The sequence below is a fragment of the Cydia fagiglandana genome, chromosome Z (genome assembly GCF_963556715.1).
Source record: "Cydia fagiglandana chromosome Z, ilCydFagi1.1, whole genome shotgun sequence".
Classification (NCBI taxonomy): Eukaryota; Metazoa; Arthropoda; class Insecta; order Lepidoptera; family Tortricidae; genus Cydia; species Cydia fagiglandana.
The window spans coordinates 17,833,046-17,851,831 of NC_085959.1; the positions used below are offsets into that span (position 1 = coordinate 17,833,046).

Here is an 18,786-nt window from a genome sequence, read left to right on the forward strand (position 1 = left end):
ATTACCAAAAATCATTAATGATCACCAAATCTTGAAGACCAAATTAATGCGATATTTTCACCTAAATAAATACTATGATTACCAAAAAATTTATACATATTACCAAATAAAGTAAAATGCTGCCAAAATTATTAGCCCCTCCCGCTCTACCCCCCGTACCCCGCACCGCATACCTATCTAACCTAACCTACTTTTCTAGGGGCATACTGAAATGCTACTAGAAAAGTAGGTTAGGTTTGTACTGCTATCAGTTAAGTGGGCTAGGTTAGCACTGCGACCCTTACAGAAATGAATAGCTACTAGAAAAGTGGGTTAGGTTAGGTTTAAACTGCGACCCTTACAGAAAAGAAATGCTACTAGAAAAGTGGGTAAGGTTAGGTTTGAACTGCGACCCTTACAGAAACGAAATGCTACTAGAAAAGTGGGTTAATTAGGTTAGGTTTGAACTGTGACCCTTACAGAAATGAATAGCTACTAGAAAAGTGGGTTAGGTTAGGTTTAAACTGCGACCCTTACAGAAACGAAATGCTACTAGAAAAGTGGGTTAGGTTAGGTTTGAACTGTGACCCTTACAGAAACGAAATGCTACTAGAAAAGTGGGTTAGGTTAGGTTTGAACTGCGACCCATACAGAAACGAAATGCTACTAGAAAAGTGGGTTAGGTTAGGTTTGAACTGCGACCCTTACAGAAACGAAATTCTACTAGAAAAGTGGGTTAGGTTAGGTTTGATCTGTGACCCCTACAGAAACAATTGTGGTTACAATTTTGGTGGTCATTTACTATATTCGGGTGTACAATGATTATTTTGGAGTCATTTGCTTTAATAGGATAGCAAGATTTAAAAATTTGGTTATAATTTTACATTAAAATGGAGTTCTAATTTTGGTGGTCATTTACTATTTTTGGGTTTACAATGATTATTTTGGTGTCATTTTATTTAATAGGATATCACGATGTGAAAATTTGGTTATCAATTGACATTAAAATGGGGTTTGAAATTTGGTAATCATTTACAATTTTTGGGTTCATAATGATTAGTTTGGTGTCATTTCCTTTAATAGGATAGTAAAATGTAATAAAATTGGTAATCATTTCACATTAAAATGGTGTTATAATTTTGGTGATCATTCATTATTTTAGGGTGGTAAAGTACATTTTTTTGGTATTAAATTTTATTAAATCTGGTGATCAGTTAAATAGCAGCCTAATTTTATTGGCCTGGGTTATTGACACCAATCAACAGCAAACATAATTGTTACACCAATATACGTTTTCACAATGTCTGAATATTTATGACTCGCTCTCTGTTAGCATTTTCTTGGCAACACAGTTGAAGAAATGGAATCGTCACTTTTAGGGTTCCATAATTGTAAGTTTAAGTCCTGTCGGCCAGGCACTGATATAAACTTTTATGATTTTACTCATTATTGAGACCTACATCCTTCGAGCACTACATCCCATTTTGCTAATCAATAACGGTCGACCAATATCTGATATTTATCATATAAATAAATAAAAAAGCCCTTATTCTATTTATCATATATACCTACACAAATAGCTAAAATGTAATAATAACATTAAGCGCAATTTACACCGCAATTTGCAACGTACTATTACATGCAGGCTAATAGGTTGACCGGGATAAATATCACTGTCTGATTATTGCGTATATTTTATATAGATAACAACGTTTCCTGTATTTTATAGTACATCACGATACAAGTGAGCAAACTAGGAAATTCGGAATGAGTGGTGATAAGCTAAAACACGGCCGAAGCGAGTGTTTTAAATCGACACGAGTTGGGAATTACCTTTTCGCACGTGTATTGTAAAACGTTTTACAGTACATCTTCTTCTTCTTCCTCGCGTTATCCCGGCATTTCGCCACGGCTCATGAGAGCCTGGGGTCCGCTTGACAACTAATCCCATCATTTGACGTAGGCACTAGTTTTTACGAAAGCGACTGCCATCTGACCTTCCAACCCAGAGGGTAAAACTAGGCCTTATTGGGATTAGTCCGGTTTCCTCACGATGTTTTCCTTCACCGAAAAGCGGCTGGTAAATATCAAATGATATTTCGTACATAAGTTCAGAAAAACTCATTGGTACGAGCCGGGGTTTGAACCCGCGACCTCCAGATTGCAAGTCGCACGCTCTCACCGCTAGGCCACCAGCGCTTCTTTTTACAGTACATATGACCGCATATTTATGACATATATTGTACACGTATTGTCCTTAGGGATACCGTAGCGCCATATGTAGTATAAACTAAATTTTAACACATATAGATAACACTTATTTGTTACGCAATTTCTACTTAATAAATCGGATATAACTTAAAATAGTAGGTGACTTGACCGTGACGTCACTTATGCACTTTTAATATATAATTATGCATATTAACTCCATTGGTATTGGCAAATCGTTTTGAAAGGTATAAAAAAGAAACTGATTTGAATAATAGAAAAGTACATCAAGTGACAAAAGCCTGAGCTGCTTCCCGGTTGACCTTCTATGAACTAAATTACAAACATAATTGTATTACTTACTTGTTATAGGCGCAGAAGGCAATTCTGTTTGGTGGTCGTTTGTAAACAACTCTGGCGGGCATTCTGTAATAAAACCAACCAGTTAGTCAAATAATAAGAAAAGTAGCAACATCTTATTGCAAGTGTGCAAAGTGTCACATTATGTACAGTCGCCGTCAAATATATCGAAGCGGCCGAGGTGTTCAAAAATATCTGAACACGCACTCTAACACCTTGTCAATAGAGGCGTGTTCAGATATTTGTGAGCACCATGGCCGCTCCGATATATCTGATGGCGACTGTACGAGTACACAATAAGTACACAATGACACTGGCACTCGTACAATAAACGACGTTTTTAAGGTGCTGTAGATTCAGAAAACGGTGTGTTTTAAAAGTCGTAGCGCTTTTTTGGATCGCAATACGCTGCTATAAATTTAATTACATATCTTGAGGCCTTTTTCGAGAGACTATCTATTCGAAAAGTCAGTTTTTGACTTTCGTTCGATAGAAAATAACATGAACATAGGTATCTAATGCAATTAAAATTTTTGTAACAAATTATGTGTGCACTAAACCTAAAAATATGAACATTGCTACTAAAAATCCGCAATATCATGTTGGATGGATCGCATAGATTGGTTTTTTATGTATTTAAACATACAAAAATTACTCTCGGGCACGCTCCATATACCAATATTATAGTAATTATTTTAGTTAGAATTTACCCGTTAAGCGTTCTTTATTGTGAGAGAGCAACAAGCAAGGTCGTTCTGAAATTAATTTGGCTCAAAGTGCCGTCGCCGGTGTAGGTAATTAATTATTCGACACTGTTTGATGTTCATTGTTGATAGACTTCGATTGTAGTTATTTACAGACTTGGCCTAAGGCAGACCAAAAGTTTTACTTATAATTTAAGACGAAGTGGGACTAGGCTTGGCTTAAAAAATAACACGTAACTGTAGTAATTAAATGGGAAACTATTAACTATAAGTTTTAATTTTTTTATTGCAATTCTCTATTTCGCATCTTCAACTACTCAAAAGTTATCTGGAAGAGATCGCTCTTTAGCGATAATACTGCTTTTTATCGCTACACACAAACACTACTAGTCGCGGGCAGAAGCTATTCCTATACAAGTATACATTACCTTGGTACATACTAAAAATTAAACCTTTGTAATTAGGTTTACGCTCAGTTAAAACATACACGGCAGACCTCGAAGGAGATGGCGATCTTGACGTCTTTCGGAAAGATTGTCTTAATATTGCCATACGCGCCACGAGACGCGTGGAGGAAAGCGAGGGAGACCTTTGCCCAGCAGTGGGACACAACAGGCTAACAAATGAATAATAAATAAAATAATACACTTAAAACCGTCACCATGTTTCTTGAACTTAAACTATAACTTTATGTATGTATACTCTTCGGATAGGCGCAAATTGACAAGGAGACCCGACCCCACATAGGTGGATTAAGCGAAGGAAGAAAAAGATAATACTCTTTGGATTGCTCTTACTGCATACAATTTATCTCCAGCCTCAGTAAGGCAGGTTGCGGTTCAATTTACCCACACAGGACGTCATTGTTCAAACACCTTTTGTTCAAAGTAGGCAAACGAGATGTGAAGTGTTATTGAACGTTTAACTGACCCACAGAGAGTGCTTATTAATATGCCTAGCAGCTCTCAATTTCCACTCCTGATGAATTCGATCATAATTTATAAAAATAGTTTCGGGGCTGAGATTTTTGTTACAATAAAATTTGTTGCCGCAAGTCGTAAACACCGCCGGCCAAGTGCAAGTTAAACTCACGTTCCACGGGGTTCCGTATGAAGATGTGCAACTTGCGAAAAGTTTCCCTTACAAAAATTGTCCATGATGATCTTAGCAATTTTTAAATTATCCAACGGCACATCAGTAGTTCTGTAGTACCAGTACCCCACTATCAAACTACTTTTTCTAATGTTATGTATGTTCCAAAAACCTGAATCGCGCTTTACTGGTTTTAATTGTTTTGTTGTAATGCTATATTTTACTTCTTTAATCAAAATAGTGTTAAGCCCGATTTAGACCGATCCAGAATTTGATGACCTGATTCCAACAAACTTATTTAAATTTTTAGTAAGAACAATGTTCCCGGCGACATTTAAGTATACTTATACTTGTAGGATATGTTGGTTCAAAGCACAACACAATGGTCCAACTCCAACTACTAGTGGTTACGGCCGGTATGAGAGTTTTCACACACTAGAGCCCTGCTCAGCTGCATTCGCGAACGAGGTAGATCATTTTAGTGAAGAGCTGTAGTTTACGTACACATTTTTGAGTTTTGTACTGCAACTTATTGCTTGTTATGTGGCTACATTTTACCCGACTGCGCTTTACCCTTCACCGACTAAGCCACGAGGAAACGAAAAGACGTGAACTTTGTATGTTAAAAATACTTATCTAAAATGGTGATAAGGAATTAGTGTTACGTTTTATTATTTGTTTTACTAAGATACTATATCTTCTAAGAGCATTTAGTAACTGGAGATGCCTTGTCTGTCATTTTCTATACAAAACAGTCTGCCGATTTTTGCGGGGGAGGGGCACGTCAAATGTATTGCTATAGCAGAAGGACAAGCTCTTAAAGGCGACGTCAGTTATTAAATGCTCTAAGAATATCTTCGTTACAAAGGCAATATAAAAATCAATAAGAGCTAATGCGGCGTTTGATCAAGCGTTTATTTATCAAGAGCATGGTAAACGCTAATAGCTCTCTGTTTCTCTTTTTCATTCATCACATTCCGGTTCGCGCTCTTCGCTCTTCACGTTCTTGGCGAATAGATTAATATGGGTTTTAAATTAGAAGATATTATGAGAATAGAGGAAAGTCAAAACCACGTAAGTCTATCGATTTGTAGCTTAACACTTAAATACCTAATGTAACTAATATTGTGCTATTTAATATAGATTCTTCTACTGTTAACTCTTGACGTAAAACTGGTGTAGATACTTACATATAATAAATGTGTTGAAAAGTGTATTTTTAAAAAGTCTGGGATTGTGTAGTATTTCGTTCTTATAATTCAAACGCCGCAATGAATCCAGGCCCGAGTATATTTTATGATATAATTATGCCCCGTTGCTCTCAATTTTTATCAAGTACATAAGTTAGAACTACATTTAGACAGTCAGTGAATTTTCAAACAATGGGCGTCAAGAAAACACATTGACTAAGAAGCAGGGTTTAGGAATTAAGGATATTTTAGATATTTAGCCTCAGTCTAACAACAATTCTGTATCCCTATTTGAATTGTAAAGAAGACTTCGGATGCTTTGTGTATAAATAATTTCAATAGGAACCACTCCAAGTCAAAGCCACTTGGACACAACGTAGTTTACCATTTAACAGAGGCAGTTTTAATTAATACTAAATTTTAGAAAAATATCATATACGATCATTGGTAATAAAGCCTGTTCGTAAAAACTAGCCAAGCCAATTTCTGGACATTAATTATTATTACGCTGCACAAACTTCTTCAATGATAAATAACTTGTAGTAGGCGTAATCATACAGCCTCTGGCCATGTTAAGTATTCAGAGTAAAAAGTTAAAATTTCTCAACGAGAATTCAAAATTTTGTATCAGATTTCTGAACGCATAGTCGCGCCCCCGCGCGCGCGCCGCTTCTGTCGCCCTCATTGTCGTTTTTCATCAGCCGCGGCCATTACGTCCTATTAAAATAAAAGTGTTTTTAGGACGAAATATGTAAAGAAGAAGATAAAATAAGAAGATTGGAGAAGATCAAGAGCATACGCGTTACATACCGATCGATGGGATCATGATCTTGAACCTATTCTGCATAATCTAGATCCCTATCTCCGCCACCGGCGTCGAGAAGTAGATATCGCTCGGTATCCAGATGTAAGCCTCGCTCTCCAATAGTGCCAGCATTCGGTTAATTATTTAATACACTTAATATTCCGAAAAGGAACATTAATTATTATCAGGTAAAAAATATGATTTGTTTATGCTATTTCTATCTGGTGTTAGTGCTGTGCGTTGGAGTGTTATAACTAGCCAACTCTGGTTGCTGATAGTATTGTGCTGTGCATATGCATTCTGGAGCGCTATTCAGTATCTGTTTCTAATTGCATAAAATGGCTGTGCTAATCATTTTGGAGTGTTAATCTAGACATCTCTGTTTGATATTCGCACTTGGCAACCTTGGCGTACTACACTAGGTGCGTTCACTGCCAATAGCCAAGGGATATTGTCACATATTCCTTGCCAACAGCACTGAGACATTGCTCATGTCCTACCTGATAATAGGGTGCATTATAAGCCACCTACAAGTCTTGCTAGATAAACTTACCTACTGGGTTTTGTGGCGTGTTTGACTAGACACCGCTTTTAACCTAATGAGTTAATCATGTGGTATGCCAGATTAGGCCGTCTCTTGATATATACTCATCTTCAAGTAGGTGAAATTAAGAAGGTACTTACTTATTCTAATGTCAGCAAGCGAAGAATTAAGCGAGCAAACCTTGACATTGTCGGAGGGACGCACCAGAATTTTGGATATTATAGGAAAAATTCTTATAGGATAGTGTTGTTGTTTGATTACAGATAAATAACTAAGAACATTATAAAAGAAGTATGACCCGGACAAGATTACAAAAAACTACTCTGCGCTGTAAGAAATTATTGGTCCTCCGAAGATGAACCCAGAGACTTAAGCTGCAGCTGGCGAGATTCTTGCCAGTGGGGAACGAGGCTTAGTATTGAAATGATACAAAATAAAGTTTCCTGTTCTCTAACTGTGATGATTTAGCTCTCAAAAATTGTGTACTGTACCAGCTATAAGAAGGTATTGTCACTTTTAAGTGATTCTGTCCATTTTTTGAAATTAAAGACTGAATCATAATAAATGGCATAAGAGGTTTATTAAATCTTTTAAACATGCTGTTGACAAGTGATGTTTTAAGAAAATTTAGCAGAAGAACTTTAAACTCCGGCAGCCCAGCCCGTAAGCCTGGCACTTTAAAATTCAAAGGCTCAACTACCAACCATATTTTCTAACGTATGATTTGCTGTTGTATTTGTTTCATACAATAAAGTATTTATTAAACATAACAATATACAAAAACCCCTGGTCAAAAGCAAGGAAGAGGAAGCAGAGCAAGACTTTCCTCTCTGCAGTCACAATGTGGTCGCAACAGTGGTCGCACACAGCGACATCACAACAGCCTGTGTTCATTTAGAACAAATTCTTAAAAGCTGTGGTTTACTTAATTGTATGAACCTAACCTACCTTTTTTCACATATAAGGATTTTGTCCGGTCTATCTCATACAAAGTTCCTTTTTTATCTGTGCCAACACCTGCAAGTATTCCGAAATATGATCACTTCTGTGAAATTGATAGTCGAATACTAGAAAAATATGTGACTGAGGTATATACTGTGTGTACAAATATATGCCTATGATGACCTTATAAAATAATGTTCACTTTATAGGTGTACCTATAGGCAAGATCCATATAATAATATAAGCACATTTAGGTAGTGCAACTGAGCGGTTTTAAGTTAACAAGATATTAGAATTGCCAGAAACTAAGAACACAAAATTGTTAAATGAGCACTAGCTCCAAGATGTTTTTACTTGATTTTTTTGAATGTAGAAAACATATCTGTTTCATGTGGAAAGATGAGATTTCAGTTTTTAGTCTTAACATACCTAGACTATTAAACTAGATATCTCTCTAGCTAGATATATGTGCCAGACCTTTTATGAAGTGTTTAAGATCACATACACACACAGACTGTTTAGATGATAGATATATCTATTGTTGATACTCCTTATAACAAATGTTATACTATGTAGGGCAGGTACTTATACAGGACACACTTAATTATAGTCTTGGTACCATTACCTATGTGGAGTTATAATCAAATGGAACTAGCTTCTTAGTACCTCACAAAGCTGGCTAATATATAGATTTATTTCTTTACCTACTAGGGAAAAAATTCAAAGTTAATCAAAAGATAAAGCCCTTTATAAATTGGTACATTGCTAATATAAATTGGTTGTTTGTATAGTCATAGGATAAGTTTGGCTATTTGTATGTTTACACAAACGCTTTAAGGGTTAAAGAGCTGAAAAGACAAAAATACATACTTAAGTATACTAAATTCAATATATTTTAAGGAAACATAGTGTGACATTTTTTGGTGGCTCATTAAAATAAAGATTTATAAATATACTTTCTGCAGATATTTACTTACTTACAGTAATAGTTTATTGACACGCTGGGGCGGCAGATTACAATGAGTTAGCTGTTGGATTATGGAAGGAGTCAAGAAGAATATATATTACATTAAATTTGTTCAGCTTATGGTGGTCTTTTATGTTTAAAGACTTTCTTTCCGGTTTAACAGATTGTGAGATGCTTCTGAGAGCACAGCTTGACAACACAGCTATCGCAATTATTTATAAACCGAATAGGAAGCATTCTACGAGACAACGGTAGACAATTTCATGGAATGCTCCATAGGTGAAATTAAATCCTGTATTTTTATGTCTAGGAACATTTTGCAGTGGTGCGAAAAAAGACATTACAATATTCTACTTAAATGATATATTTGTGCTATTAAGTGATAACTTGGGATTTTAGAGTTAATACAACGTTTTAATACAAATTTGAAATGTCTTGCAACATTTTGCAACTTCATATACCTATCGAGTTATTGGTAGCCGTGCAGATGAAATATGTGAACGCTATACATATATCCTGGTGAAGTAACCCAGATGTTTTTTCTACATAAGTAGATGCTTTCACGTTTTCATGAATATAAAAATTATTTTATCTACTTATGCTTTTCTTTAATTTGAAATGAAATCTAAGGTATTAAAGTTATAGGAAAACCAGAAGGCACGGTCACTGAAACTACTCAGTTTTAAAAAATATTTATGAGTATATGTTACATTTAATTGTAAAGATTAGAGCCCCAGCTCTCAATTAAATAAACTTATTCTATTAACCGATTTCAAGTTTCAACAGCGTCTTATCCATGGTTATCCCAGTGTTATCCGGGGAGTGCCATCAGCCATCTCTGAACGAGCAGGGAAGAGGAGGAGGAGACAGGAGGAATTTCTGATTGGTGAGGCCAACAGTATGGTGTAATCCCTTGCGCCCAACACCGTCAAGCAGCATGATACCTAAACACTTGAAATACTGGTGTATGTTTTGTGAAAATAATTACATTAATTATTTTATGGTATCTGTTCCAGAAGTGCTTGCCGTTTTAATAGCATTACTTATGCTAGGTATAGAAGTGTAATTTTCTGTAAATTTGTTCTTGGGTTTTTATTGGGGAATAGGCTCTCCTCAAATGATACAATTGAACATTTTAGGAAAAACGTTTTTTAGATTACACCCCCCTCAACATTAAAGTGTGAGCTGATACCTTAATCAGTCTTAAATTACTTATCAACAATGTCACCAACTAATGAAAATATTTCATTAGGTACAGACAGAAAAAGTAAAAAATTACTTTATTTCTTTTATTAGCCATTGTGATTGTACGCAACGTGCAAACCCTGTAATTGATAAAATATGAAACTTTATTCTGATTTTTGATAAAGACCTTTATGGCTTTATAAATTACAGTAACCTTTGCTACCTTCAAAATTAATTTTTCAAGATAAAACTAAATTGAAATTGAGTAAGGTTGCTTAAGCTAAACATTGGTTAGCTATATATAAATGAATGATAATATTCGTGATGGTAGATTATTAAATTGTTAGTGATTATATATTATTGCCTTCAAAAACCTCATGCAAAATTGCATGTTAACTCCTAATTTCTATAAGTACCTACTACAACTCAAGCAATAAAATTCTATGTCTATTTCATAGAAAAAATCGCTTCCCAAACGATTTGTAGATGGACTAAGTCCTACTCTTAAAAAATAGTGGTGTTGATATTTTTTAATCTCACCACTCATTTAACCCATTATGCGCAGCCTGACAAGGCTGCTCAGGCTGACAAGCAGCAAAATCGTTTAGGAGTTAATATTGATGGAAGAAAACATGACACTTCTAATAATTTTGCTCAATTTCATAATCATAGTTCCATCTAATTCTAATAATTATATAAAGATATATCCTTACTATCTAGTTAATGAGAAAATAAGTGTTACCTACTAAAGGTTGTAAGCAGCAACACACTATCAAGAGTTGCTTATAGTTGTTGAATTCGTTAAAAATTGCATCTCATGCTAACATTTGATTTCTTTGATAGTCCTATAATAATTGAGTTTTAAGTGGTACTAATGAAATACCTATTAATAAGAAACAAATTAATTTTGTTTCAATCATCATATGACAGGCAGTTTGATGAAATAATCATCTCTATAATCACTAGATCTCTAAATAATGTTGTTAACAAAATATACATATATATTGAAAATAGTTGATGATAACTAAAAAGGTACCTACTTTAAAAATGAAATTGTTAATCATTGATTTCATTATTGTAATACAAAGCCAAAACAAACTTTGAATACTTATCTCTAAACATCTACAAGTTATTTATCATTGAAGAAGTTTGTGCAGCGTAATAATAATTGGAAATTAAACGAACTTACCTGTAAGTGAAGTTCTATTTCAATTATATTAGCTGCACAAACTTCGAAATGATAATCCCTTCCCGCCCAGTACCCGCGTTGTCCTGAGACGACCAGGGATTTTAATAGTGAAAAATCCCTGTCAAAGTTTAAGATAATATTGGCTTTGCTGAGTTGCGGGCCAAGCTGTCATATCAGTTGGCATATTCACTGCCAGCGCGAGCAACGAGCGAAGCTGATAATATGCGTTTTCCGCTTTGTAGCGAAAAGCTCCTAAGACTAGAGAACCTGCCTAGGTAGCGGGTCACTGGCAGTGAAAGTATTATGTCTTGGCTTGTTACTCTAAACTAAATGAGGGCGACAGAAGCGGCGCGCGCGCGGGGGCGCGACTATGCGTTCAGAAATCTGATACAAAATTTTGAATTCTCGTTGAGAAATTTTAACTTTTTACTCTGAATACTTAACATGGCCAGAGGCTGTATGATTACGCCTACTACAAGTTATTTATCATTTCGAAGTTTGTGCAGCTAATATAATTGAAATAGAACTTCACTTACAGGTAAGTTCGTTTAATTTCCAATTACAGCCCAAGTGAACTTGAACTTGGCACTTATATAAATATCAATTAAGTATTTTGCCAGCAAAGTCAACAACGACGCATATTCTTAATGTCGAACTTGGCTCTCATTTCACATTATATGTTTTTGATGGGATCGACCTACGAGAAATAAGTAATTATTTTACCAATTCGTATTAAATTGGTGATACAGAATATTAGTGCTTGAATTTACTTGGTTTCGTTTTATTAACAATCGAGAAGACATCTTTTATTTACTGCTGCTATTATGGATAATTTAATAGGTTGACCGACTTTTATTACTTTTTAGGGTTCCGTAGTTAATTAAGAATCTTTATAGGTATTTTCGCACAGTCCGCCCGTCTATCGTCCGTGGTTTGGCCCTGACCGTGTTTCTGTTTTGCTAGAAAAAGTGCCGGTATGTAAATCAATCACGCCGACAAAATAGTTAACTAAATACTAGAATATTCCCCTACACATAAAGTGGGCATGAATTTCGTTTTTTATTTCAACCCTTTGGTGTGAAGTATTACTGGATAGATCATTCACAATGAAAAAGGGTCTTCAAAATTCATATTTGATAGGTGGCATCATATTTGCCTACAATAAACCAGTCTCAGCTCGATGTCCATGTTTGATTCACGACTCCTAAACTGCGTACCTATACAACCGCAGCCTTGCAGCCGCAGGCAGTTTGGCGCAGGCGATAGGACTTTCGGAAATACTTAATCGCTCCGGAAGGAGAAAAGACATGTGTCCCGAGACCTCCTCCTCTAACTTTTGATGCATGGGTCCAACTCCAAAAATATGTAATAAAAATATGAAGGTTTTCACCTTTATCACTGATAATTTTATCACTGAAAACTGTAGCAAACATGCTCGGAAAAACCGATAATTAGCTTTCGCTAAAAGTATTTTCTTTTTAAAAAAGAGGTACAAGTCCTGCGAAGATACTCCTTGCTTATTAATCTTATTATTTACTCGTATCTACATAATATCAACTAACACCTCCCGTTTGTAACTACCTGTTGTGACCGACGAGTAACTACGAAGTAAACTCTACACTAAGCATGGCCCGACATGCTCTTGGCCTGTAATTTAAATAGCCGTACCGCTATCAGAACAAAAAGTTCAGAAATACCTTGTCGGTAAACTCATGAACATCAATAACATCAACAAAGCCATGAAAAACAAAAATTATATAAAAGCGACGAAGGCGGTACTGTCACAAGAATAAACGTGCGATGTCAAGCAAGGGCCCAACCTTTTCTGTTCTCTTTCACGACGCAGCAACTAGTATCATTTCTCTCTCCTCGCTCTTTTAAAATGCCGTTTGTCAAAAAAAGACAACCATAATGTTGACAAGGTGGACTTCAAATCAAGTGTTGCCTTTCTTGATGCGCCCAGGCTGTGTATGTGTGCGTAATAGCGTGTATGTGTGCTCTTTTAGGGATGTGAAAAGTCGATTTTAATCATGTTATATATCGATAAACGCTACACAGCGGAACGAAATAGCGATTAAGTGAAGCTTCAATATCTTCGTTAAACATAAACATAATTGAAATGCTAATGGATAATGAATATATTATAATATAATAATATAATTCAATTATTTATTTATTTTTATTTATTTATTTTATTCAAACAAAATTTTATACAGTCTGACAGTACAAACCAAATCACTGTAACAATTTAGAGTTTACTTATACGCTACGGTACACAACACTTTACAAACAGTTTTATAAAATACCACTACCATCCATCGCCTCGCAGTACCTCAGGCAGATACTACATACACTTGCCCATCGACTTGCAAACAAATCACATTCAGGAGCCCATGACAGAAGCGCGTTTAGAAATTTTAGAGCGCGAATGAGAGGAGATTTTAGGTGTGCTGCAGTACGCGTTGCTGGAACTGCAAGAAGGTTATGGTGTCTAGGCCTAAGTTCCTGCTTGGATAGGAAAGGCACAGAGAGCCTCACTATCTGTGCCACTAGGTCAGGGCAGTCGGAATCTCCGCGCAAGGTTCTACAAGCCACTACCAGAAGATTATGGTTCCGCCTCACTTGCAGAGAGTTGAATCCCAGGGATCCTAACAAAAATTTTGTAGGGTATAAAAATGGATAGCGCTTGTAAACATTTTTGTACAAGAATCTTAGAAATGCCTTCTGTACCTTTTCTAGAAGCAAGGCATACTTTCAGCGGGACTCCACACTATGCTAGCGGCTTCAAGCTTACTCCGAACAAGGGCAGTATAAAGTAATTTAATTGCCTTTGGGTTGTTAAATGTTTAATTATTGCGGAACACCTATTTTAGGAGGTATTTATGTATTTTAATTAAATATCTGAACTTTCCCTTGGTTCCCTGCTGGGGCGTGACTATAAAATTGTGATCTGATAACCACAATAAAGAATAAAAGCGTTTTTGGTCATTTTAGGTATCGTTAGGCTACGTTCACACGGCGTAATTTTTCCCGTATACCGTACACGAGATTTTGTCGAATATCGTAGTGACAGCGAAATTTGTATGGCAACCTGAAAATCGTTCACACGGCGCCTATACGAGAAAATCTCGTATTCGAGACATATTTTTTACCGTATACCGTAGGGTCTTGCCACCGGGAACGCGAGATTCTCGAAACGATTTTATCGAATGCGATACTCAGTGGCGCTTACGTTTACGTTGAGTCGTTCACACGGATAAATGGTTTCTCGTATACGAGACGCGCACGGGGGCGCAAATCTCTTGCAAATATGGCTTCCGCCCACTAGCTGCCCAATTTTATTTTATTTTACAATTTTATTTATACAAGTTTATACATGATTTTAATATTGTCGATTACTAAAATAAAACAACGTGATATTCAGAAGACATCAGTTTCATTTGACCACAAGATCTTCAACACGTGACGACCACTGCGCCAGAGTCTGTTTAACATATAATAATAATAAATAAACATATAAAAGAAATGGAATACGGAGATCCATGTCGGCGTGCACTCAACGACTGGTGGTGTGGCGGCAGCTAAATTGCATCGAATAGACGCCGTGTGAGCGACTGTCACGTATACGGGAATACCGTATACGAGAAAAAACCGAATGGATCTTGCGCCGTGTGAACAGACGTCCCGTATACGATAAAACCGTATGCGAGAAAATATCGAATCGAATAGTCGCCGTGTGAACGTAGCCTTAAGCCTTTGAAGTAAAATTAAAATTGCAAGAAATGTCGATAGTTTATCGATATGACTTTATCGACATGGCTACAGCAACGTGGGCCTCATTGTTAATCGTACACTAAACAAAAGTGGCAACAGTGACAGCTCGCTGAGACTACGTCTTTATCTATATATATAAATGCAAGTGTCCTGACTGACTGACTGACTGACTGATTGACTGATTCATCAACGCAGAGCCGAAACTACAAAAGCCAGAGAGTTGAAATTTGCACACCAGATTGCATTTATAAAGTGTACAAGAGATAAGAAGCGATTTTGAGAAATTCAACCCCTAAGGGGGTTAAAAAGGGGATGAAAGTTTGTATGGGGTTAAAATTTTCTTTTAAGCTAGGAATTTGAAACTTCGTAAAAAGATATATTATTAAAATACAAGAAAACTAATTTCAGCGTTTTTGAAAATTCATCCCCTAAGGTGGTGAAAAAGGGGTTGAAAGTTTGTATGGATATCAAAAAAAATTTCGAGTGGTGGACTTGAATCTTTGTATTTAGGGATATTATTAGAAAACAGGAAAAGTCATTTCAGCGTTTTGTAAAATTCATCCTCTAACAGGGTTAAATAGGGGTTGAAAATTTTAATCCATTACAAATGCTTTGAAACTTCGTAGAAAGGCATAATAGTCTATTACAAAAAAAGTGATTGCAACGTTTTTGGAAATTAACCCCTAAGGGGGTTAAAAAGGGGATGAAAGTTCGTCTTCGGGTGCAAATTTTATTTTAAGCTAGGAACTTGAAACTTTGTAAAAAAGTATCAAATTCGAATACGAGAAAACTAATTTCAGCGTTTTAGAAAATTCATCCCCCAAGGTGGTGAAAAAGGGGTTGAAAGTTTGTATGGATATCAAAAAATTTTTCGAGCGCGGGACTTGAATCTTTGTATTTATGGATATTATTAGAAGACAATAAAAGTAATTTCAGCGTTTTGTAAAATTCATCCCCTAACAGGGTTAAAAAGGGGATGAAAGTTTGTATGGGGTTAAAGTTTTCTTTTGAGCTACGAATTTGAAACTTCGTTAAAAGATATATTATTAAAATACAAGAAAACTAATTTCAGCGTTTTTGAAAATTCAATCCCTAAGGTGGTGAGAAAGGGGTTGAAAGTTTGTATGGATATCAAACATTTTTTCGAGTGTGGGACTTGAATCTTTGTATTTAGGGATATTATTAGAAGACAGGAAAAGTAATTTCAGCGTTTTGTAAAATTCATCCCCTAACAGGGTTAAAAAGGGGTTGAAAATTTTAATCCATTACAAATGCTTTGAAACTTCGTAGAAAGGCATAATAGCCGATTACAAAAAAAGAGATTGCAACGTTTTTGGAAATTCAACCCCTAAGGGGGTTAAAAAGGGGATGGAAGTTCGTCTGCGGGTGCAAATTTTATTTTAAGCAAGGAACTTGAAACTTTGTAAAAACGTTTTAAATTAAAATACAAGAAAACTCATTTCAGCGTTTTTGAAAATTCATCCCCTAAGGTGGTGAAAAAGGGGTTGAAAGTTTGTATGAATATCAGACATTTTTTCGAGCGCGGGACTTGTATCTTTGTATTTGGGGATACTATTAGAAAACAATAAAAGTAATTTCAGCGTTTTGTAAAATTCATCCCCTAACAGGGTAAAAATGGGTTTCAAAGTTTAAACCCATTACAAATGCTTTGAAAATTCTTAGAAAGGCATAATAGCCGATTACAAAAAAAAAGTAATTGCAATGTTCTTGGAAATTCAACCCCTAAGGGGGTTAAAAAGGGGATGAAAGTTCGTCTTCAGGTGCAAATTTTATTTGAAGCTAGGAACTTGAAACTTTGTAAAAAGGTATTATATTAAAATACAAGAAAACTAATTTATGCGTTTTTGAAAATTCATCCATATGGTGGTGAAAACGGGGTTGAAAGTTTGTATGGATATCATGCATTTTTCGAGCGCGGAATTTGAATCTTTGTATTTGGGGATATTATTTTAGAAGACAATAAAAGTGATTTCAGCGATTTGTAAAATTCATCCCCTAACAGGGTTAAAATGGGGTTCAAAGTTTGAATCCATTACAAATGCTTTGAAACTTCTTAGAAAGACATAATAGCCGATTACAAAAAAAAGTAATTGCAACGTTTTTGGAAATTCAATCCCTAAGGGGGCTAAAAAGGGGATGAAAATTCGTCTTGGGGTGTAAATTCAATTTTAAGCTAGGAACATTGACTTTTTTAAAAAAAGGTAATAAATTAAAAAACATGAAAACTAATTCAAGCATTTTTGAAAATCATCCCCCAAGGTGGTGAGAAAGGGGTTGAAAGTTTGTATCAGGTATTTTGTGAGTGCGGAATGCGGAACTTGAATATTTGTATAAGAGCATAGGTACCTATTATGAGAATACAAGAAAAGTAATTTCAGCAACCAACATCAACATCCACTTTACTTAAAACTTCATACAACTTGCTAAAAAAGAAAAGTACTTAATTTCAACATTGCTTGGATATGAAAATTATAGGTACTAAAGATGTAAAATGTTCAAGATAAGATTCCACGCGGACGAAGTCGCGGGCAACAGCTAGTATATTATAAGTCTATGATGTCAAGGGATGTCAAAAACGAAACGGATTGGAGTCCTTGTGAACACAGTACTACTTTATAAACAAGGGCTAAAAATGGTACTGTATTATCTCGGCCATATCTTCGTTCCACTTTCGCAGGCCACTCGCGGCCGTGGGTGGGGGTGGCCCGAGACGGTATCAGAACGATACAACAAGATCTTTTTTTACAAACGTACCCTCACGGACATTTAGAGGAAAGCAAAAAAGGGTGTAATTACTGGTCAGCACATAAAGTAATGTCAAAATTAGTAACTAACCTTTTTTGCGTTTCTCTAAAGATTTTGCGTGTAATATTATTATGAACAATTAACGTTGTAGGTAATGTGGTAAAATATGTTAGTTTCTTAGTTACAAATATAACTAACTAAATCAGGCATTTATTTGCGGGATTATTACTATAGTTAGATTGATGCTGTTTGTTAGTTAATTAGTAGTTTGTTTAGGCCAAATCTTGCAAGCAAGCCCTACATTAGTACTCGTCATCAATTTAGAAATCTTGACAACGCAAATATATGCTGATGGAAGGCGACAAAAATATACCTAATAAAAAAAGGAGTAAACAACTAAGAGTAAAAAACTAATAAATGCAAAAATATTATTGTTAAATTCTCAAAACGAACATTTATGTCGACGCCTTTAGAACCGTCAGTCACCTCTCATAATATCTCATATAATAAAGCAGCGCGCAAAAAGATATAGGTATTTACGTATCTTCTTATTTGTGTAGACAGATACCCAAGAAGGCTAAGAACCTTCTGAAGGAGAAAATAAGGAGCGTCACATGCGGTGACACATTAAGAGATCAAACGCCCGGCGACACGACGCCACGTTTATAATGAAGAAAACAAAAGGCTGCATAAAGGACGACCGCCCAGCGAACGAGGATCCCTGTGTTTTTTAACGAAGCCATACAAACATCTTCTTCACAGAGATATGTGGGAGCCGAGAATGTCTCGAATATCTGGCGGCTTAAAATTCGAGATATAACCGTTGGCTCAGCGCCAGCCTCCTTGCCAGGTTCACGAGCCTTGTGTAACTCGTAATTAAAAAATAAATTGAACCACATTCAAATCTAACCTTGCACAAGGTGATCTGATCACAATGAGCGTCTGTTAAGCAAGGATTTAAGATATAGACATGCACATCACTTCACATGCTACCCACACGCCTGTCGGGTGACAGGTCATCCCCCTGTATTCTTTTGTAGTTTTCTCTGAAATACATTAGGTAATTTGAGACATTACATTG

At 35.8% G+C, this 18,786-nt stretch overlaps 1 protein-coding gene across 1 annotated transcript in view; it reads right to left on the reverse strand.

Annotated features, from left to right (window-relative positions):
* The window catches only part of LOC134679322 (uncharacterized), a 76,425-nt gene that overhangs the window by 24,981 nt on the left and 32,658 nt on the right, over positions 1-18,786 (reverse strand). Inside the window, exon 3 of the mRNA XM_063538227.1 lies at positions 2,551-2,613. Coding sequence (XP_063394297.1) covers positions 2,551-2,613 — 63 coding nt within the window. The remainder of the gene's footprint in view (positions 1-2,550; positions 2,614-18,786) is intronic.